At 40.7% G+C, this 24,180-nt stretch overlaps 1 protein-coding gene across 1 annotated transcript in view; it reads right to left on the bottom strand.

The window, feature by feature from the left end:
• Positions 1-24,180, bottom strand: part of nav2a (neuron navigator 2a) — a 343,940-nt gene that overhangs the window by 83,026 nt on the left and 236,734 nt on the right. Inside the window, exons 12-17 of the mRNA XM_036587379.1 lie at positions 15,321-15,450; positions 9,846-10,152; positions 8,634-9,369; positions 6,349-6,693; positions 3,347-3,504; positions 1,611-1,790 (exon numbers count right to left, since the gene is read on the bottom strand). Coding sequence (XP_036443272.1) covers positions 1,611-1,790; positions 3,347-3,504; positions 6,349-6,693; positions 8,634-9,369; positions 9,846-10,152; positions 15,321-15,450 — 1,856 coding nt within the window. The remainder of the gene's footprint in view (positions 1-1,610; positions 1,791-3,346; positions 3,505-6,348; positions 6,694-8,633; positions 9,370-9,845; positions 10,153-15,320; positions 15,451-24,180) is intronic.

Below are 24,180 nucleotides of genomic sequence, written 5' to 3'. Positions count from 1 at the left end.
AGACAAGGAAAAGGAACAAAAGCATGAAACAAGAAAGTAAAGTAAAGGACATGAAAGGATAGGATGAAACGAGACGGGACAGGAGGGCAAAGGAAAGGAAAGGAAACGATCAGACGAGATGAGACGAAACAGGAAAGAAAAGGAAAGGAAAAGAATAAAAAAAGGAAAGGAAGGGACAGGACAAGACAGGACAGAATCATCTCTCAGTAATCACATGTTCCTCCCTGATCTACATCTATAATTAATGCTCTCTTTCTCTCTCTCTCCCCCTCTCTCTCTCTCAGTGAACAGTGGTCTGCGGGATAACTCTTCATGTATTTATTAAATCTGTTCTTACATACACTCCCCTCAGTGTTCAGTGTTGTTCTCTCTGTGCAGGGTGATGATAATGATGATGATGGTGATGGACAATGTTTTGGAGTTTGTTATTTCATGCAGTCTAATGTTACAGTCTGAGCTCTGCTGGGGGTTGTTCAGAACATTAGATAAACTCTAAAAATACCCAGTGAAAATAAAACAAGTCATTAACATTGTTTTCATAATTGATCATTTTTTTACTCTATAAGGATTTGATCCTTTTCTCTCCAGAAAGCATCCAGGTGTTCAGTCTTTTGCCATTTCGAGGCTTGATGACTGTACTTGATTAAGCCAGCTCTCTCTCCTAGCTGGTCTTATTCTGTGAGCCATCAGGTCCTTCAACTGATCCAGAATGCAGCAGCTGGGCTCACCTTGCGATCACTCATGTCACTCCGATGCTCTGCCGGCTTCCTGAAGCTGTAGATTTAAAGTCCTGATGCCTACAAAGCCAAAAATGGACCAGCCCCCCGCTTTCTGATGGCAACGGCCAAAACTCGATCCGAATCTCAGGCCCTTCAAGCTACATGTGCTTCGAGACGCATGGAAAACAAGCATCAAAGCTCTTCTCTGTCCTGGAGAGCTGGTGGTAGAACGATCTTCCACAACAAGTCCCTCGTTGTCTTCGAGCTCAGCGCTCCCTCCAGAGAGAGAAACTCTCTCCCACAGAAACCACTTTTCTCAGATGCCTGAAACACCTCGTTGGAATTCCAGCCCTTTTCCTTTGATAAAAGATGACGGAGTTTGCAGCTGCTCAGGAGAGAAGGGTCTGTCTGCAGACTGCAGGACAGGGGCGGAACGTGGAGGGGCGAGAATAGAGTGGGCGAGCTGACCAATCAGAGCACGCTGGGCTCATCGGGAGGCGGGCTTAAAGACACAAGAGCTCTAACAGAGCGTTTCAGACAGAGTGTGAATAGAGATGTGCAGTATGAGGAAAACAATGTGTTTTTGGAACACTGAAGCTGTGGATCTATTCCGGTAGAGCCCAAAAATAAAAGGACGAACAATGAAAATGAGCTTTCTAGTTATCAGCTCTGGCTTTTGTTTTCTGGCAGCATTTGAGCTCGAGGGTAGTTTGGACTCTAACATTTCTGTACTAGCTAGGATATGTTCTCCGAGTGGACAACTCTGAATAATAGCATCTGCTCTGAATTTGCTGAGTAATCTTTGCAGCGCTGCCCTGCAGCAGAGATCTTAAACTCCAGCTGCTCTTTCCCTGATTTAACCCTTCAGTTGTTTACCGAACTCTCTCTTACCTTCCTCAAATCCGTCTCTAAATGAAGCGGAGCGGCTCATGGTTCGTGTTTTCTCGTCCAGAGACATGCAGGAGTTCCGCAAACGGGTGTCTCCGCAGACGTCCAGCACGCTGTCCTGATTGGTTACGCTGTTGTTGCGCAGGCTGGCCAGGTTTATCTGCGCCGCTGTGGTGGGACTGGCTGCAAACATAATGAAAAACATGTACACTTTAAAGCAAATTGCAGTTCTTCTGTAAATCTATATTTGCGCTTTAGGCTGTTCTGACAAAAGTAAGGACAGTTAAAAGGGAACTCCAGTGATGTTTCAAAATTTCTGCATAATTAAATGACTAAGATGTAAACAGAGTCGTTTAGGGTGGTTTGGTGTGAAATGCTTCATTCTAGAGAAACTTACTGAGTCAGAATTATTCACAGTGGTGGTGATAAGAACCAGATGTCCACCTCTAAAAGCTTCCTCACAGAAAGTTATTACATGAAATGGTTATGAATAAACTGACTGATGGCTGAGACATTGTTTTATGATAGTTTTGAGAAATTAAACTCCATTCATGGTGGAGGGATACATGCAGGGTGCTGTAAGGCAAAATAGTCTCAAAAGAAAACGTATTATTTCAGATTTTCACTATGTTTCCATCATCAACATTCCATATAAAACTCAGAAGACACGTGTAGGTTCACTGGTGGTAGGGCTGGGCGATTAATCGAAAAGTAATCAAAACCGACATTCAGAACCTCTAACCAACGTAATCTTGCTCATGTTGGTTATTTAGATTTTTTTTTAATTTTGCTAATTCTTTCCCCACTCTGTATGTTCATATACTGTCCCCTTAAAACCTACTGCCACTCTGTGACATGGATGCTAAGGCTATGTTCACACAGCAGGTAAAAGTGGCCCAAATCTGATTTTCTCACCAAATCAGATTTTTTTGTTTGGCTGTTCACATTATCTTTTAAATGTGACCTGTATGCAACATTAGTCTGAACACATCACACTCCTAAACTGACCCACATGCACAAAAGAACAACACATCACGTTGCTTCACGTGGCTCAACCAGAGGTAAACAATCATGACTATGAACAAACGCCAGTCACTCCCGGAGCTTTCAGTTTCATCTTCGCCAGCATCACAGGAGCCATCATGAAGCTTCACTGACTGACAGCTGGGCTCATCACTCAGGATGTGTTTGAACTGGTCATAAAAAGGGGCGCGGTAACTTCTTTGGTTCATGTCCTTGGATTCTTTAAACTTGCTTTCAGACTTTTAATTGTTGTTTGACGCAGCAGCCTCGTTTTCCTATGGCCGTGTTCGCCCATTTTTATGAACTATGAGGGCAAAACACAAAACAAAAAAATAAAACAAAACAATAAACAATAAAAATAAACAATAAACAAAAAATAATCATTCATTAATTGTAATCGAGGTAAAACATTCAATTATTTGTGATATTGATTTGAGGTCATATCACCCAGCACTAACTGGTGGTTTTGGATAGTAAATAAAATGTATATATTTGTGTTGTAGTCATGGCGACCCCTGGTTCCTGTCACCACCACTGTAAAGAAATCTGAACAAATTCACACAAAACCACTCTGAATTACTCTGTTTACATCTCACACACTCAATAATGAAGCTATGAAGCTAATGAAACTACTTTGAAAAATGGGTGGAGTTCCCCTTTAGGTCCTCTGAAAGCTGATTTGTGATCAGTGTGTGGTGTTCTGTGCAGGTTTGTACCGAGCTGAGTGAAGTTGAAGCGTGTTCCGGAGGGCGAGGTCAGGCTGGAGCCGGTGGAAAATGGAGAGTTACAGGCCGAATCCTGCAGGCCGCTGGTGGAGTGAGAGCGCAGCCAATCACGAGCCTCCTCCTGACGCAGCTGCGCTGAGGGGGTGTACCTACAGAAGACACATCACACACCTACCAATCAGAATCAATATAATATCAGTGCTTAATACAGACTAATATTAAATTGAATTTTAAATTATTCATTCACAGTAAAACTCTCAGTGACTGTTCAGTAACTCTCGTATTGCCAAATATTAAGCAGTGCCATCAGTTAACACAGACGAGCAGTTTGTTTAAACTGAAACCGCAGGAGGAGCAGATGTGACACAATAAAACAAAACACAAAGTGCTACAGTGAATAATGTGCCGCTACATTGACCCCCATTATGCACACGCACACACACAAGCCTCGCAATAGTGCAAAAAAGTGCACAGAAGCAAAAACAGTGCTCAGAGATAACAACATATAGCAGAGCATGTACTGCCAATACAGAGTGAGTGAGAGAGAGAGAGAGAGAGGAGTGAGCAAAGCAAGAAAGAAAGAGGACAAAAGAGGCAGAGAAAAAGAGAGGGATGGAAAGAAAGAAAGAAAGAAAGAAAGAAAGAAAGAAAGACAAAAAGGGAAGAAAAGAAAGAAAGAAAGAAAGAAAGAAAGAAAGAAAGAAAGGAAAGAGAGAAAAGAGAAATAGATTAGCATTAGCAGGTGCTAACAGCAGTCCTGTACCTGAGGCCCTTCTTAGGCAGCGTGTTCCTATCACTGTAGGAGTCGCTGAGAGAGGGACGGACAGACGGACGGATGATAGAGGGATTGGAAAAGAGAAGGAAGGTAAAGGAGGGGTGGGGTCTGTCATTATATTTAATTTCTAATATCTACATTATTATTATATCTTTGATTTATTTATTTTTTTTACAGCCAAAAATCACATTTCACCAAATGCAGTTTATCAGCCAAGATGTGTTTGGTATAAGAAGCTTCTATAGTGTTAGCACTAGAACTACAAAGCTAATGTAGCTAACAAGTAATGGAAACTTCCTATCAATTAGCATGGTGCTAACTGCATCAGCTATCTTCCTCAGACTGTGTGGAGATGTTCATTAATCTCTAATAGGCTTGATTACGTGGTTTCAGACACTGTATGACTCACTGTTACCTATAACCATGGACTAAAGTACATTAGCATAGCTAAACACAGTAGTAGTGTCCGTTTGTAAACAACAGTAAGAAGCAAACTTTAGATGCTAAACGCATCTCCGCTGATCAGCCACATTCAGCGTAAGTGGGAAATTGTGTACATCTGATTTTGAGCTTTAAGGAAAAATCAACCACCAGGTGGTGCCAGAAGAGCAACAGTGCAAGAACAAAGAAACTGCAACCACTCTCATGCGTGCGCACACACACAAGACACAGGAGTGTTAGTTAGCAGTGGCTTAGCACACAGACACCTTTACCTGTCCTGTTTCCGAGGCAAGGTGTTGCGGCTGAATTTTGGACTAGCGGAGGGGGAAGAGAGGGGACTGTAGGAGAGAAACGGAAGGATAGGAGGAGAAGAGTGGGGGAATGATGCGGGGAAAAAGTAGAAGACAAATGGAAAATTATTGTAAACAAGAGAGACTCATGTTTCATTCCTAAAAGCCTATACACTAACTGGCCACTTTATTAGAAACACTCACTTGTGCTTCCACTGACTGGCCACTTTATTAGAAACACCTACCTTGTGCTTCTACTAACTGGCCACTTCATTAGAAACACGCACCTTGTGCTTCAACTAACTGGCCACTTTATTAGAAACACTCACCTTGTACTTCCTCTCACTGACCACTTTATTAGAAACACATACCTTGTGCTTGCACTAATTGGCCACTTTATTAGCAACACCAACCTTGCGTTGCTACTCACTGGCCACCTTATTAGAAACACCTACCTTTATGTTAGATCTACATAATTTCATGAACTGAATACTGCTGAGCTATTGTAGAAATAATGTAGGGTAATTTGCACTTAAAGTGGTTAGGCAGTTAACCGTGCAGTATAAGAAATATACACACCGACGGAAAGGAAAGGCAAGGAAAGACAACACAAAGAGGGTGAGTAAAACAAGTAAAAGAATATGCAAATAGACAATGGCATGAGCCAATGGGAAAAATATTAAATTTTACTCAACAAGACTGCATTGACCAAACAAACACTTATAAAGTAAATCAAAAAACTTACTTAAGGCAACACTATGTAAGAATTGGGGATTTAGAAAATATGTAATTACACACACAACGTGCAAAAGAACACTTGTAATGTCAGTTGTGCTTCAGACCCACACAGGCAGATTAATCTGTCTTTTGCGAGTGCACTGAAAGAGTGTTTGAAGATAAAACTTGGTGAAGGAGCGTCTTCTGAGGACGCGAGTGAATTATCTACTAGTATCATCATATCTTCATCGATATAATGTTGATTATACTGTTAATGTTTGAGATTATTTGAGGCCTAAACATCGAGCCGGACCTTCTTTTAGAGTCTGTGTGTGACGTTAATTTGTAAAGATGTACGACGTGGTGTGAAAAATTTGACGCCTTTTAAATGATTATTTCAGGCTTTACAGGGCCTAATAGAGAGCCCCATTCATGGTGGAGGGATACATGCAGGGTACATGCAGCAGCAACGCTCACCATATTTTAGTGTGTTCTTTTTTCTCCACTCAGTAATGACACTTCTTTCAGTTTTAACAAAAAATATTACACAGAGCTGCTTTAGTTTCATTGAAAGAACAGAACAACAACAGAACAATTTAATTTTTTCTTTGTACAGTCTCTGTTCAAGGTGGAGCTATGAGAGAGGGGTTTCTGATAAAGTGGCCAGATAGAGAGAGAGCGAGCCATATTGTGTCTCAGGATCAAGTTAACAACAACAAACGCCGACCAAACTATGCATGAACCAGCAGAACATCTAAAGCCCCCCTCACCTCTCCGTCTTGGCACTGCCGGTCCGTGTGAGCACCGGGTGAGCGTCGTCACGGTGATGCCCGCTGCTCACCGACATGTCTATGGACTCGCTGCTAGTGTGCAGGCTGCTGACGGAGGGGTAGCCCAGTGCGGACGAGCTGCTGATGGTGGTCCCCCAGGTCCCCGTCCCTGAGTACACCGACCCCGGGCTGGACGCCTGCTCGCTGCCCCCACTGGAGTCCAGGGGCCCGCCGGAGGGCAGGGTCTGGTGCCCGAGCGTGGCATGAGGGTTGGAGATGACCACAGAGTTCTTCAGGCTCTCAGCTGTGGTCACAGGGGCCTGCTTAGCCTTTCCACCGAAGAGTCTGCAAACGAAGCAATATGCTACATTCAGAATCAGATTTGTTGACCATGTAAGCCTTTTTTCAAAGAATATAAAAAAGTTAATTATTTAAGATGTATTTTCTGCTCTATATACTGTCTGCATGGAGCACTATGAGTAAAATATCCTTAAAGGGGCCATATTCTGCATTTCTACATTTTGTTTGAGGTGCACTTATAGTGCTCATTTAGTGTTTCGTCATAGTATGTCTAATATGTATCATAATTAATTGTAATTTTCTATTCCATTACTTATCATTTTCCAACAGACTGTTTTTGTTACCATGTCTTTAAGACTGATATATGTAAATGAGCTATGTTCTGATTGGCTGCCCTGTTTGCGAATCATTCAAAAAGCAGTCCAGGCTAAAACACTCCCTATTAGTTCAGTCTGAGTGGGCAGGGCTAAACTGCTATTGGCTGAATGAGCAGGGTTAAACTGCTGTAGAATAGTGGGCCGGGCTAAACTGCTGTAGGCTGAATGGGTGGAGCTAAACTGCTATAGGCCGAACGGGTGGAGCTAAACTGCTATAGGGCGAATGGGTGGAGCTAAACTGCTGTAGGCTAAATGGGTGGAGCTAAACTGCTGTAGGCTGAAAGGGTGGGGTTAAACTGCAGTTGGCTGAAAGGGTGGGGCTAAACAGCTGTAGACTGAATGGGCAATTAAACTGTTTGTATTACAGACATAAAAGCAAAGTCTTTAAAAGCAGCTCTGAAGGAGTATTAAGGCTGAGTGTGAGTGATTCATGGCCTTTTCTGGTGGCATCAAACCTCAAGATTAACCAGAATCTACAGATCAGCCAATAAAATGTTTGTTAGCATATTTCACTTTAAAGTTACTCTTATTCCACTTTCTGTTGGAGTGAACGTCCAGCTTTTCAGAGCTTAGACCCTTAAACCCCAGTGGATGAACGCTGAGTGAGATTAAAGCGCAGAACAGGTGTGATGTGTTTCAGAGTCATGACCTCATCACAAAGTGACAGGTAAAGAGCGTGATCAGAGGAGGAACATCTAAAAGTGAAGACAAACACATCCCTTCTTCTACTCATCCATCTAGCATTAACTAAACACCTGACAAACCCAGACAGAGGAATCTCCACAAGATAAATGGAACTCAATTAAGGAAGTTTCAAAACAAAAGAGACGAGAACAAACATGTGGCTGAACAAAAGTAAACAAGAAGATCTAGACTGGTTAAAGCTTTGAAAGAGGCCTGGGCAAATACAATTCCAATAATAATGATAAAAATCTAATTTTATATTGATAATGCATTTTCCATTCAGTGACTGCGCTGTGATGTTTCTTAATCTGATATTAAAGGGTGCACTAGGTGGCACTGTGTATTTTTTACTCTACAGACGTGTAGGGAAAAGAAGTCTACAGGATCACTTTCAATAGCGCATATTTGTGGGTCAGCTATTTTCAGCTAGCAGAGTTAGCTAGCATTCGCTACATTTAGTGAGCAGAGTTAGCTAGCACTGGATATTTTCAGTTAGCCACTATCTAGTATCAACTATTTTCAATTAGCAGAGTTAGCAAGAATAAGCTGTTCTTAGTTAGCAAAATTAGACAGCATTAGTTTATTTCAGTTACCAGAGTTAGGTAGCATTAGCTATTTTCAATTAGCTGTTAGTTACAGTTGACTATTGTTTGTTAGCAGAATTAACTACAGTTAGCAATTTTTAGTTAGCAGTGAGCAGCTAGTAGGGCTGTAACAATACACATTTTTTCAGGTTTCATGTGATTTTTGGTTCTGAGGTCAAGATTGTTTTTTGCAAACAACATAATTCTCAAATATCACAACTCCCAGAATTTATCGGCAATTAAAATATTATTCCAATAAAAATGCTGATATGGAATGATATCGGAAAACAAATATATTTAGATATTTGTTCATATCACTCAGCAGTGAGTGTGTGTTTACCTGCGCAGTGTAGGTGAGGACACCTCTGTGTATTTGCCCTGTCTCGCCGTCTGTGGAATAGTCGCCGCCCCTCCACTCGACCCAATCGGACTAGCTCTCAGGCTGTCCGTCTCTGAAGCTCCGCCCTTCTCCTTGTCCGTCTGGTTGGCAGGTGTTAAGCTCCCATTGGTCTTCGGTGCGGGTTCTCGAGTCTTATTGGCTGTGACGGCGGCTAGGGCAGGGGCTCGTGTGCACAGTCCTGATTCGATGCTGCTGGTGGAGGAGCGGTTGCCATGGTGAGTGGCAGAACCGGAGCGGGATGGCCGAGGGAGGCTGCGGTACTGCAACGTTGACCTGGCGGCTAAGTATCCGTCCTCTTGGGTTACCAGAGTGCCCTCTGGCGCCCCCTTCAGTCCAGACCTCTCTTTGCCTGCCCCAACCACCAGTGCGGCAGATTTGGGGATCTTTCCCAGGGTGGCTGAGCCGCTGGTGATGGTTGCCCCACTGGCTGTCACCATGGCGATGCCAGAGGTGGTTACTGTGGTGACGGAGGCTGGCCCAGAGGAGCCAGGTTTCTTGAAGCCGAAGGAGCTGCTGCTGGTGGGCACACGGGTGGAGGATGAGGGGGCGGAGTCAGAGTGGGTAGAGGGGGTGGAGTCAGAGCTGTTCCGGCCTGCATCAGAGGGAGAACAATTGACTCCGCTGGGCCGCGGAGACAGATGGCCTTTCTCTGAGACTTTAGCATCATCTGTTTTAGCTAAAACAGAAGAACAGTAGAGGAGGAGATACAGAACAAATGATCAATAATCCATAGACTGCCAGTTCCAGTCCGGATGCTCTGCACATTTTTAGTTTTCTTTGCTATAACACCTTAACCCCACTCATTAAAGGCTTGATAACACTGCACCACTCTAGCACCACTTAAAACAATTAATTACTTAAAACAAATTACTTCTGACTCATATGCCACTAAAACAAGTTGAGAAGTTGTGTAAAAAAGGGAAAATTTGAAACTTTTGATCCATTTTGTAGGAAGAAAAACTGAATGTCAATTTTTCACTGTCAATTTTGTCACTGTAATTGCCTTTAATTATACAGCGTAAACGCACAGCTTCTAGGGTTAAAGAATGCTAGGATTAAACAGAATGGTCAACAGATACTAAAACATTACTGATGGTTACCAGTTTTTATTTATCAGTATTACTGTGCTGAACTCGAAGTGATCACCCTCACCTGTCCCATGTGTTTTCAGTATCCCCGTTCCTGTGGTAACAGTGGTACTTTTCTTCCTAGGCGTGGTCACGCCCACCTGTGTGCTCATGCCCCTCCTCCAGGAGCCGGTCTGTGAGATGGACACACCCTTCCTCCCAGAGCCACCCTTATCCGACTCGTCTGACACGTCTGAAGGGTTCCGTCGCCACTTTGAGCCGGACTCCATCTTCACTCCACTGTCCGAGCCGCCGTCTGACCTTTTGACCTCGTCGCCCGACCAGGTGGAGTTATGTTCGACCGACGAGTGTTTCTCCGCGTCAGTTTTAGGCTGTGCATAAAAACAACAAAAAAACACTCGGATTCTGCGTCCTGGATTATAGGACAGGTTTATATTTTGGGGTTTTTGCCACATCAATGCTGTTACAGACAAAAGTCATCAATAATGAAAGGATTCTCTGCTTGTGAGTTAAAACGGGTGTGTTAGAGCACTTTCTCAAAGGGGCCGTTCCTCACCAGAAGCCAGTTTAGGGCTTTTGAATCCAAAACTGTGCCGGAGTCAGAGATTTTGGAGAAAAATGACTGAATGTGAGGCTCAGCCCGTTGCAATACATCCACCAACAGCTATAAATCCATCAACAGGAGAACAGAACAGCAAAAATTCCACAAATAGGAGAACAAAATAGCTAAAAATCTACCAATATGAGAAGAGAATAGCTAAAAATCCACCAATATGAGAAGACAACAGCTAAAAATCCACCAATATGAGAACAGAATAGCTAAAAATCCACCGAGAAGAGAACAGAATAGCTAAAAATCCACCAACAGCAGAACAGAATAGCTAAAACTCCATCAACAGAAAAACAGAATAGCCAAAAATCTACCAATATAAGAACAGAATAGCTAATAATCCACCAACAGGAGAACAGAATAGCTAAAAATATACCAATAGGACAACAGAAAAGCTAAAAATCTACCAATATGACAACAGAATAGCTAAAAATCCACCAATATGAGAACAGAATAGCCAAAAATCTACCAACAGGAGAACAGAATAGCTAAAAATATACCAATATGAGAACAGAATTGCTAAAAATCTACCAACATGACAACAGAATAGCTAATAATCCACCAATATAAGAACAGAACAGCTAATAATCCACCAACTGGAGAACAGAATAGCTAAAAATCTACCAACAGGAGAACAGAATAGCTAAAAATCTACCAATAGGAGAACAGAATAGCTAAAAATCTACCAATATGAGAACAGAATAGCTAAAAATCGACCAATATGAGAACAGAACAGCTAAAAATCCACCAATATGAGAAGAGAACAGCTAAAAATCGACCGATATGAGAAGAGAACAGCTAAAAAATCCACCAATATGAGAACAGAATAGTTAAAAATCCACCAAGAAGAGAACAGAATAGCTAAAAATTCACTAATAGGAGAACAGAACAGCTATAAATCCAGCCAATAAGAGAACAGAATAGCTAAAAATCCACCAACAGCAGAACAGAATAGCTAAAAATCCACCAAAAGGAGAGCAGAAAAGCTAAAAATCTACCAATATGAGAACAGAACAGCTAATAATCCACCAACAGGACAACAGAATAGCTAAAACCCTACCAATGGGAGAACAGAATAGCTAAAAATCTGCCAACAGGAGAACAGAATAGCTAAAAGTATACCAATATGAGAACAGAATTGCTAAAAATCCACCAATATGACAACAGAATAGCTAATAATCCACCAATATGAGAGCAAAACAGCTAATAATCCACCAACAGGAAAACAGAATAGCTAAAAATCTACCAATAGGAGAAGAGAATAGCTAAAAATCTACCAACAGGTAGAGCTGGGCGATATGGCCAAAAATGTTATCACGACAAACAAAATTCATATCATTCGATATCGATACATACCGCGATAAATGTCAAATCATTATTTCTTTCAAGTTTGAAGGCTGATTTTTGCTCCTGGGTGGTTAATTGCTGTTTTAAACTATCCTTTATGGTGGGAACATGACAAACACTCACCAAACAGTGGAACATTTCACAAATCTGTCATGGGAGAGTGGGAGAAAGTGTCTGCTGAGCTGTTTTTATCAGCTGGAAAAGCATGGCTATTTTGTAATAGTCATAATTTAAGAAAGAAAACAGATTATTTTGAGCTGGTGACGAGCGCTCAGCTATCCCGCTACAAATGACATCACAGTATTCAAACACCAGCTAGCGACGACTGGATATTCAATTGTGGTAGTTTAAGTGGTGAACCGCAAAATATGAACACTAGACAAACAGAGTCCTCCTTTTAGGTATGTTTAAACTGAAAGCGGTGCTTTTGTGTTGTGTTTGATCTACAGTATCATCAATTCCCCGTGTTTTGGAGTGACAGAGCGCTGCTTCAAGTTAGCCAGCTGCTAAAAACAGCTAGCCTGGAAAGATGGAGCTCTCCTGCTCTTCAATGCCTCACAGCTTCCTCAGTTTACTTTCATTTAAATCGGAGCTGTAATTTACATGAACCCACTTCTTCCTTTCACTTTCGTTGCTTGGGAATGCACTAATATTAAAATATGACTGCCCGAGCTCTGCAACAGCGCTTTAGTTGTGAGGATTGTGATTTAACACTGCTAAAGCTGGTTAGGATGTACAGAAAGAGATGAGTTCGCTGTAGGTCAGTAGAGTTACACCACTGACCTCGTCACTCACGCTCGGTCACAGGAGAACAGATCGCCGGTCGCTCCACTCAAAGAGGGAATGTGTAACTCCGCGTTTCAGCCGTTGCTAAAGACTCATCTTACTCGTGGCCCCCTCCCTCACTAATCATGTAGAAAAACTCGGAAGTGCACCCTCTCCTGGCGACAGCAGAGTAGTGTCGCCTTCCTTGCAGTAGAAAACGCCTCCAAGGCTTTCGCTGAACGTGGGAGTATGAGAATGGTGTATTATATCCAACATTTATCGAACATGTCGTATCGCTCTATCATAGAAAAGTTAAATCGTGATAATTATTGTTATCGTTTTATCACCCAGCCCTACCAACAGGTGAACAGAATAGCTAAAAATCTACCAATATGACAACAGAAAAGCTAAAAGTCTACCAATAGGAGAACAGAATAGCTAATAATCCACCAATATGAGAACAGAACAGCTAATAATCCACCAACAGGAGAAAAGAATAGCTAAAAATCTACCAATAGGAGAACAGAATAGCTAAAAATCTGCCAAAAGGAGAACAGAATAGCTATAAATCTACCAATAAGAGAACAGAATAGCTAAAAATCTACCAATATGACAACAGAAAAGCTAAACGTCTACCAATAGGAGAACAGAATAGCTAATAATCCACCAATATGAGAACAGAACAACTAAAATTGAACCAATAGGAGAACAGTATGGTTAGAAATTCACCAACAGGTAAATGAAACAGCTACAACTTCACCAATAGTAGAATAGTATGTCTAAAAATCCACCAGTGGAAGAACAGAACAGCTAAAAATCCATGAACAGGAGAGCAGAACAGCTAAAATTGCACCAACAGAATGGAACAGCTAAAAATCCACCAACGGGACACGAGCACTTAAAATGAAAACCACGAAATGCCTGAAAATCAAACCAGTTTACTATATTTTGCTTTACAAATAATGAATAAACAATTAATTATTAATCACATTATTATTATTATGTGGTTTTAATTCTTTGTTTTAAACCATATCCACGACGATGCTTCCAAGATCTGTGGTGATGCAGTTTTAAATGTAATATTTATATTCAGTGAGATGATGAAACAGCAGCTGTTTTAACATATGTTTAAATGGTGATAATGTTTTTGGTGAGTGTAAGTGAGTAACGGTCTGAGTTGACCATCGTCAGCAGTCCTCTGAGGGGGTCTTTGTTACTCAGGGTAACTATATCCATGGAGACACATGCCTTTAATATGGCATGAGGTCAAAGGTCACCATTAAGTGGACAAACGCAGTCCTTGTGTGTGTTCTGTCTTCCTCCTGCTCGGGTTTTCTCATATCGCTCTGCAGTGCAGTTAAAGTGTTTATGCTGTTCAGGTTAACTTTGTGTTTATTAGTGTGGAATTCAGCTTAAACTGAGGTGCTTCCTAAAGCAGGGTGTCTGTTCTAGGGGGCAGGAGGGGGGCAGTCAGCTGAGTCTGAATGACCTCAGGTCTGTTCAAATATTAACTTTGGTTTCTATGGAGGCAATAGATTCACCATCCATTCAGTGTTTAGAGAGGGGGGCACTGGCTCTGATTTTAAAGTGATAGTTTAGTAAAAATCAGATTTATCCGGTTTCCTGTTACCCCGAAATGTAGCTGATCAGCCGAGGCATGCTGGGTGCCTAGATCTCACTTATTTAACAATGCTAACTGTGGTTCTAGATATATTAGCTTTGATGCTGCAGAGCAAAACTAAAGAACCAGATTTTTGATCTATGCAACATCAGAAAAAAATATTCATTGTTTTAACTTAAAAAAAAGTTAGTAACCTGGTTGCTTTAAAAATTTAAGTTCACTGAATTTGAAATAATAAATGAACAAAATGTAATGTTTTTGTGCTATATAGAACCATTTTCAAAAAAGTTCTATACAGAACCATATACAACACATTCTCTATCTAACCATTTAAGCATGAAATGGTTCTCTGAGTGTTCATGGCTCTACATAGAACCACTGTCTTTACTAAAAACCCTTGAAGAACCATCTTTTTAAGAGCATATTATAGAAAAATTTTACGTTTTATATTCATTTTATTTTACCAACTTTACCAACAATTTTAGATCTAAAGCTCTGTTTATTATTCTGGACATATTTATTGATTGATTTCATTGATTTATTGATTCCAAACTCCTGAACACTAGTGAAGAAAGGCGAGAACAAAGCTAACAACTTCTACAGCTTCGATAAATGTGCACTTATCCTGATTTCTGCCCTGATATTTTTGTTCCGTCACTGTTTTGGTTTAAGTTCAGACCTAATTAAACAAATTTTCCCTTTATTTCTTTTCCTTCTATTATAGGAAGGTGTCTGTCCACATTAAACAGAAGGAATCTCGTGGCTGGCCAACATTAACAGAGCCAACATGAAGAACGAGCCTGACTCCTGAGAGAATTAACGGCCTGGCTGGTCTAGACTCGGCGCTATGTTTAACATCTAATGAAGTTTAATGACAGGTTTAGATATTAAACCACATGCAGACGTTTATTCCTCAGGCTAATGGATGTTTAGGCTTTTAAAGGTTTTATTTCACTCAGAAACATCAGCACTGCTCATGAACCAGGGCCAGTTAGCTTCATCCCACTGGCTTTGTTTCATCATGAACATCACTGGTGCTCCATTTTGGCTGTGAATTTCTCTTTAAAGAGTGAAAACGTCTGCTTGAGCAATAAGGGAAACTGTTAGCCTAGCTTAGCTGCAGGAATTTTATCTGAAGGATGTACCTTTAACAGCTCATCATGAGCTCCTCAATACCTGCTGCGCTAGTTCCTCACCTGGCCGTTGAGGTGTTTGCGTGGAGCTGCAGGTGTGTTGGCATAGGAGCTGATGGAGGAGCTGGTGTTGATGTCATCGGTGTCGATTGTATCACTGATTCCACTACTGACTGAACTACTGTCATCCCAACTGAGAGACACAGAGAGACACAGAGAGAGAGAGAGAGAGAGAGAGAGAGAGAGAGAGAGAGGAGAAGGAGAAGAAAGATTAAAGACACATGCACACATTCACGGCTCTGTGTTTTACTAGGGCTGAACGATTAATTATTTTTATATTGAAAATCTTCAAAGAGTGCAGTGTTCAAACTGCAAAAGCAAAGTTTTAATCGATCAGATGCAACCAAATACCCACATGCTGTAAACATGACATCACAACCACGACTAACAGGAAGGCTGGAACACCACGTTCAGCTTTAAAACATTTCGCCCAAATCATTCAGCCCTATGTGTCACCAATGAACAATAAACAATATAGATAGTAGCTTTAGAAACCTCAGTAGAAGAAGAGGACAGAGAAAAGTGAGAAAACAAGACAGAGAAGATGGAGGAAAAGAGACAGAGAAAAAGTAGAAGAAAATGGAGAAGTAGGAGAAGAAAAAAAAGGTTTGAGATCAAGAAGATTAAGAGGCAGAGAAAGAAGAACAACAATAAAAAGAAGAAGAAGATGGAGAAGCAGAAGAAGAACGAAGTAGAACAAGGAGAAAAAGAGTTGGAGACAAAAAGAAGACAGAGAAGATGGAGAACATCAGAAGAAGATGGAGGAGGAGAACAAAAGAAGGAGGAGGAAGAGAAAAAGGAAAAAAGAAGACAAAGGAGGAGAAGAAGAGAATAAGAACAAGATGGAGAACAATAAGAAGAAGAAGAAGAAGAAGAAGAAGAAGAGAAAAGAGGGAGAGGGAGAAGAAGAAGAAGGAGGAGGAGGAGGAGGACACAAAGAAGGAGAGAAATATTTGCTCAGAGCAGATTTAGCAGAACGTCAAGCTCCTCTGATGGAGGATCTGAATATATAAACTCCAGTTCAGCTCAGAGTCGCTGACACACAGAGGTCATTTAGAAAATCTGAATTTCCCATCAGACCCTCAGACTGTGGTCCTGAACAGTGAAGAGCAGATTAACGCTGAGTGTGATGGAGAAATCTGCTCATTAAAATGAATGAGCTCATAAATCTACAAGCCTCAGACTGCAGAGAGGCAGTTTAACAATAACGGAATACGAGAAGCTTAATAAAAAGTCTGGTATATAACATCTGCAAAAGTCTGGTATATAATATCTGCTATTATTATCATGATAAATTCAATCGAAACACTCTCTTTTTTGTATTTCGTGCCCGCAGATGCACGGTGACGTCATCAAAAAATCAGAGGATGTTCACACTAGATCTTTTTTCCGGATCCAGGTCTGCTTGCTCTGTGAGTTTGGTACGTTTGCTCCAGTGTGGCTCGCTGCTCTCGAGCCAGAGAACAGAGAACCGATCTCTAGTCCTCCAGAAATCGGTGGGCTAGGGGAACCCTGACTAATATTGCGAATGCAACTTAAATTGTGATTGTTTTCAATAAATTAAGGTTCAGACCTGTTTTTTTGCCAAGAAGACCAGAATATCCATTTTTTTGGCTTGAGGCTTGACCACTTAGTGCAGTCAGCCAGATTGCCAGTCAGTTGTGTTTGTGATGTCACAACACATGGGGCTCAAGTGGCCTCTGATTGGTCTAACTCATGGATGTAAAGGCAGTTTACAAACTCTGTGTTAGTAGGTTAAATTTCCCCACTTAAAACTTAAGACAACATTTTTGAAAATGCAGGCTATCATTTTAAAAACTGCAGCTGCTGCGATGTGAAAATTGCACTCTGTTAAACTTCGATTTCGATGTAAAAACAACAAAAAAAATCTTTCAGTCCTAAGTGCTGGCCTCCATGGCTAAAAACCTTCTCATATGAGGACGGCTCCTTGTTTGAAGGCGCTCCGGCTCAGTGAAATGCAGCGTATTCAAAAAGTGCTGCTCTTCACCACTTGAGTGTTTGTGTCCAAGTAAAATAATAAAAAGCAGCAAACAGATGAAGCTGTGCCAACCATTCTGCAAAACTGCACGCAGAGAAGCGATGTAAGAAATTGCGCAGTTGATCCACAGTTCAGATGTGAAAGCAAACCAGCGATAATGAGCCCCTCACCCAAACTTGCCCAGAATCAGTTCTGGGTGCAGACTCGAGTATTCAGAACAAGCGTGAAAACTACAGAAATCCAAAGAGACCATGAGGCAGTTATAACTTTCTGAATTGTTATCCTGAGCTCATGACTTAATTATCTTGTGATCTTAAGACAACAAAAGTTGTGATCTCAAGATCACAAGATAATCAAGTCATGATCTCAAAATAACAACTTAACAGTCTTGTGATCTCAAGATAACAAAGTTGTTACCTTGAGATCACAACTTAATTGTCTTGTGATGTTGAGACAACAAAGGTTGTTATCTCACTAAGTCATGATCTCAAGATAACAACTGTCTTGTGATCTCAAGATAACAAAGTTGTTATCTTTAGATCACCACTTAATTGTCTTGTGATGTCGAGACAACAAAGGTTGTTATCTTGCCAAGTCATGATCTCAAGATAACAATCCAGAAAATTATAGCCACAGCTCATGGCCTCTCCAGACTTCCACAGAAAATGCCCTAACAGTCATTACTTTCAGAGGGAAGATTTCAGTAAAGCGAGAATTTAATCTTTTAAATCATTTTATATGATGAATTGTGCTTAATATGACTAAAAACATGAGCTAACAAGATAAACAAAGATCAGATTTCAGGGTGAATCTTTAAATATGTTCAGTATATTTTAACAGTACTGTGATGATTTTATCCTCTGAAATCATCCCATCCCCAGTGTCTGTTAGTCTGTTCATCTGTTTCTCTAGAGCTGAGAATACTCCCTTGTTCTCTCTGCACTTGTTATTAAACATCACTTCTGACACATGACATCATTTCCTCCACACTGAGATCAGAGGAAAGTGGGTAAGCGCTACCGCAGAAACCACTGGATTCACCACTGTCTGACTCCGCCCTGCCATCACTCACTCACATCTACACACACACACACAACCTCTCTGACCTTTCACCCTCCGTCACGCTGAACGGCTCAGAAAAGCGGACTGTCAGAGAGAGAAAGATGAAAGAAAAGAAACAGGCAACTTTAAACCCTTTGAGGCTGCAGCAGAGTGTATAAAGTTTCCTCCAGTAAAAGTGCTGTTACCGCAGTGGAGGCAAAAGTATCCTCCCAAGAAAACACAACTACAGCCGAACTACAAAAGTAACAGCTCAAAAACTACAACTCCTATGAGACTGTGTCCATAATCAGCAACATTAGCATGTTACACGCAACCTGACAGTGGATTTACACGGTGAAACCTCCAAGCAACTATAGTTTTTTTGATAGAAACCTATACACTCTTTAAAATGATGGTTCTTCAAGGATTCTTTAGCAAAGAAAATGGTTCTATAAAGAACCATGGACACTCAAAGAACCCTTTGCACGATTAAATGGTTCTCTGCATGGTAAAATGGTTCTTCAGATTGACGGAGAATGTGTTGTAGATGGTTCTGTATAGAATCTTTATGAAAATAGCTCTTTATAGCACCCAAAAAGGGATCTTCTATTGTTACAAGCTTGACATTGTAACAACAGAAGAACCCTTTTGGGTGCTGTATACAACCTTTTTCAAAAATGTTCTACACAGAACCACCTACAGCACATTCATGCACATTTTCCATCAATGTGAAGAACATTTTCACAATGCAATGAACCCTTTAAAAATGCAAAGGGTTCTTTGAGTGTTAATGGTTCTTTACAGAACCATTTTCTTTACTAAAGAACCCTTGAAGAACCAGTTTTTAAAGAGTGGATATGAGTGATATGTGATGAACTTGTTGTGCTTCTAGAACATGAGCGAGATATTAAGTACAATATAACTGTAAATACTTAAACACTAATTTTCAAATGCTTAACATACACAGAAGATTGAAATATATAGTAACTATAGATATAGGACAACCGAATGATAGTGAAGCTGAAAAAAGTATGTAAAGGTGATAAAAATGCTGCAAATATGTAAGTTACACCTTGCATAGTAATTTATAGCGAGAACGAGACAGTGGATCAGAAGTACAATCTATTAATTTGGCTAATTTTTAGAGCAATTGAATGTGTTGCATGCAACTTTGTTTCTGAATTACTTTGCGTGACTGTCAAGTTGCACAGAATTATTGCATGCAACTCACAACATGCAACTATGTATGACACAAACCTACAACCTACCTTGTTGGTCCACCTGGTAGATCTAGAGTCAGAGACGATAGCTCATCTGTTGCTGCACAGTTTGTGTCAGTCATCCTCTAGTCCTTCATCAGTGGTCACAGGACGCTGCTGGCTGGATGTTTTGGGTTCTCAGTCCAGCAGCGACACTGAGGTATTTAAAAACTCTAGCAGCACTGTTGTGTCTGATCTATTCGTGCCAGCACAGCACACATTAACACACCACCACCACGTCAGTGTTACTGCAGTGCTGAGAATGACCTACCACCCAAATACTTGCTATGTGGGGTCCTTTGGGGGTCCTGACCATTGAAGAGCAGGGTAACGAAGTATGCAGAGAAACAGATGGACTACAGTCTGTAACTGTAGAACTACAAAGTGAAACTATATGGTCAGTGGAGCTGATAAAGTGGACAGTGGAGAGGTGGTGTTAATGAAGTGTCTGATCGGTGTATTTCAAACAAAATTGACTTCCTTTTAAAGTTAAGAACGTTCACAGTACATAAAATATATAGAAAGGGTCACTGGAGCTTTTTTGCATGACAGTGACAAACATTTGCATGCAAATGTTTTGGCTCCATTGTTTTGTTGATTTTCTGAGTGTAATAAGTTAATACATTCCCTACAGAGACACACCTCTGCACATTTTAATACAACAATAAAACATAAAATGCGGCATGTGCAAAAGTCATGGCGAATGTTTTTTTTAAACACAAATAAAGAGAATAAATTGTGCCTTAAAATGTGCAGGAAAAAAACAATATTTAAGTGTGCTCTCTGTACACAGGTGTAAGAATTACACATGTACATTAAAAAAACAATTACACACACACACACTCAATAATCTACCTGTCTGTGGATCCTTGGTTGCCACGGATACCAGGATCCAGCCTGATAGGCAGAGATTTGACTGGACGTAGATTCCTCATGAGTTAAAGCGCAGTTAGAACCTCTCTCTCTCTGTCTCTCTCTCTCTCTAATCTCACCTCTTTCTGTTTTTATTTGTCCTGTTTTTATTCTTCTGTTATTTTGATATTCCACAGGCTGTTCTCTTCTTCTCTTGCTCTGCTGCTCCATTCACTGCCCACTGTCCACAGCTCTCTCTCTCTCTTTCTCTCCCTCTTCTTCCCGCTCGCTGCTCTCTCTTTCTTGCTCTATTTTTCTCTATTCTTTATTTTTCCTGTGTCCCTCTCTCTGCTCCATAGTCCATGGTTTATTCTCTTTCTCTCGCTCTGTCCAACAGCTCTCTCTCTCTCTCTGGTAATCTGATCTGTAAGGCATGGTGGAGTTAACCTGTGAAGTGCTGGAGCCTCACAAACTCAGTTTCAGAGCACTGTGCATGGGGCGGGGCCTGGGGGGGGCAGAGTGTGGGGGGGTTAATGTGTGCGTTGTGTGTGATGTTAATTAGAGATCAGTGCTCAGACTGAAGGTTTCTCTCTGGATCACAAACCTGCTATTACTGTCTCAACCAACCAGAATTAACCAACAGCTCTCTCTCTCTCTCTTTCTCTTTCTTTCAATCTGTTCCTCTCTCTCTTTATCTTTTAACCTCTCTCTCTCAGTTCAGCTCTTTTTACCTCATTTCTTTCTCTTTCTCTCTCTGTTCAGTTCTCTATCTTTTTTCTTTTTTCCTTGCACTCACTCACTAAAAGTTCAGTTCTTTGTCTTTCTAATTCCTCTCTCTCTCATTATCTCTCTCTCTCTGAGTTCCGTGCACAATGCTATTTTTCTACTTCCTCTCTCTTTCATTCTCTCTTTCATTCTCTCTCTCTCTCTCTCTCTCTCTCTCTCCCCCTCAGATTTCAGATCTAACTAAAATCATTCTCACTGAAAGACAGTGCAAGCGACAGTTCGGCCAAAAATCAGATCGACTAATTCTAAATTGAATAAATCAGCCGAGACGTGTTTGATGTCTGAAGCTTCTCTAGTTTTAGTGCTGGAGCTACGAGGCTAAGGTAGCTAACAAGTGATGGAAGCTTATAGCCCACCAATTAGCATGGTGCTAATTGCACATCTAAATAATTTTAAACTGTGTGGAGGTGTTCAGTATCTCTAATAGACTTCATTCTATGGTTTCTGACAATGTATGAGGTCATAACCAAAATGATAAAATTAGCACATTTAAAGGGCCAGTACCATACTTGTTCATCTAAACATAGTTTTAAAACGTACCACTCACTCTCCAGTCCACACAGACCATATATGGAAACTAATCCAGCCTTCATCCTTTTTGAATTCACTGTTTTTGTGATGTCACAAAAACCAACACATTTACATTTATCTGCATATTCAGCCTACAGCAGCCCATTAATGCTGAAGTTATAAGGAGTGTTTCAGTCTAACCTGCTTTTTAAATGTGGCACAACACAGCACAGCCAATCAGAACAGAGGTAATTTAAATATATATCAGTCTTAAAGAGACAGAAAAGATAAGTATGTTTAATTCTAAGAGATAAAGAGATGTTGAAAAATGTCATATAAAAATTACAAATATTTTTGGATTACTAACCGAAAAATAAAAATATGTATGATGTGGGCCCTTTAACTGTTTACTACTTTTCCTGGTGGAGAAAACGAACTCTAGCTTAAAGGCAGTTTAAGGGAACTGACGGGAGCTGTTTGATCTGGACATTCCTGCAGAACCGCTCTGTTTTTTCTTTTTTGTGTCACATAGGTCAAAGATCGAGCACGGCAGGTCATCAGGAGGGGCTCTGCAGCAGATGGGAGAGCTCAGAGCTTCAGCTCACTGTGAGAAAGGACTGGGTTTAGTCTCCGGGGAGCGCCGTGGTCTCCTCCCATACAGCTCCACTGTAGTTAGAAAGGAAACCTCAGCACTAAAATACACACCTCCACTCCCTCACGCATTAAAGCACACAGCCTGGCTGTTACTGCACATATGAAAGAGGGTCCTGAGGAAAAGAACACTATAATTTATAAGATATAATTTGATATAATTTACTTGCTAAGGCTTGGACTGATATCTGTTCTTATGGACACATACATGCAGACATATATACTGCTGAGCAAAAGTTTGGAGATACTCTGCCATCTTTTGAATTCTGAACTACACTGTTAGAAATAAAGGTTCTGTGCAGGTACATTTTTCGCTCATCAAGATACAATGTAATGTTCCCTCAAAGGTTTAACAGTGGATTTAAGGCCCAATTATGAACGTTAAATACGTTTTTCCAGGTGAAAAGTACGTATTTATACCTTTTCATAACCTAATGTTTTAAAACAGAACAATAAAATTAAAAGCCTGGAGACGGGATGGGGTGTGTGGAGTCAATACAATTTAGAAAATATAATTTCAATGGATTATGGTACAATTATGTTCCCGGACTAAAGGTACTGAGATGTACTCTTGAGGGTTACACCCCAGTGACAAGAGGGGGACTGCCCCAGTGACAGTTTAGTACCTTTATGTCTGAGAGTGTACTGCTGTTTTCATTTAAAGGGCACATACTGTACATTTCGTATTTCTTTTGTTTCTCTGAGGTCCATGTGTGACTTTATGTAGCAAATACAGGAATAATTCATTTCCACGCAAACATTTTAATTCTTAAGGCTAAAGGCGATGCGAAAAAAGTCACAAAATGCTAAATATTCTGCGAAATTATACATACCAGAAGCAACATGATTTTTTTGGAATTTTGCTGTTTTTTGCACCATGAATAAAATGGGCTGAATACATAGCAACACATATTGCTGTTTTTAGAAGAAAACCTCCTATCTCCAAAATGATAACTTTACAGGAAAAGGAAAAAATCTACTTTACTTTTACTGTAAGTCAGTGGAACCAGACTTTTTTCCAAGTCATTTTGGGCCATTTCTTTTGGTCCATTCTACATGTAATTTATGTACAATGCAAAGGGTAACAGACATTTTCAAATTATGTCAAAAACTGAAAAACGACAAAAATGGAGATACAAGGTTTTCTTCCAAAAGCAGTGATATATATTGGCAAAATATATATCAACTGTATCAACTATACCCTTGCTCCTCACAACACAGAGTTTCTCCACCTCGTTCAGGAGCTGAAACTGTACGAGCTCTTTCACTTACAGCTGAGTCTGAGGCGATTTTGGAGATGCAGCTCCAAATGAGATGAAGCTCAAAACAAACAGGCTGAATGTCTTTAAGCGTAAATAAGATCTGATTCTTTGATCACAGCAGAACAGACGGATGGTGACACTGAGCTACTGACCATTTAGGAAAAGTGAAAGTGGTGTAAAGAAGTCACATACATTTAACTCTCTGTTTGTAGCTCAGTTTGAGCTGCTTTTGGAGATTCTGATCCTTTTTAGCGTTTGTGAAAAAGTTCTGTTTGCTGCTTCGTCATCATAGTTGTCATCATGCCAACAGCAGAGGTGACCATGACTGGTCAGAGAGTTTCTGTCACTGGCAAAAGTTCGCAAAAATTGGTGTGCAAGATACCATAAGTTACACACACGATCGGATTAATTTACAGCCAGCAGAATATTAACGTTTGATGTGTAAAGGCCTTTGGAATTAAGCAGAATGTTCAGGTTATGGTGTCTTTTGAGACTGATATATG

The sequence above is a fragment of the Colossoma macropomum genome, unplaced genomic scaffold (assembly GCF_904425465.1).
Source record: "Colossoma macropomum unplaced genomic scaffold, Colossoma_macropomum, whole genome shotgun sequence".
In the NCBI taxonomy this organism is placed as follows: domain Eukaryota; kingdom Metazoa; phylum Chordata; class Actinopteri; order Characiformes; family Serrasalmidae; genus Colossoma; species Colossoma macropomum.
Note: the sequence above shows the minus strand (reverse complement) of the source record. Positions and strands in the feature narration are given on the sequence as shown.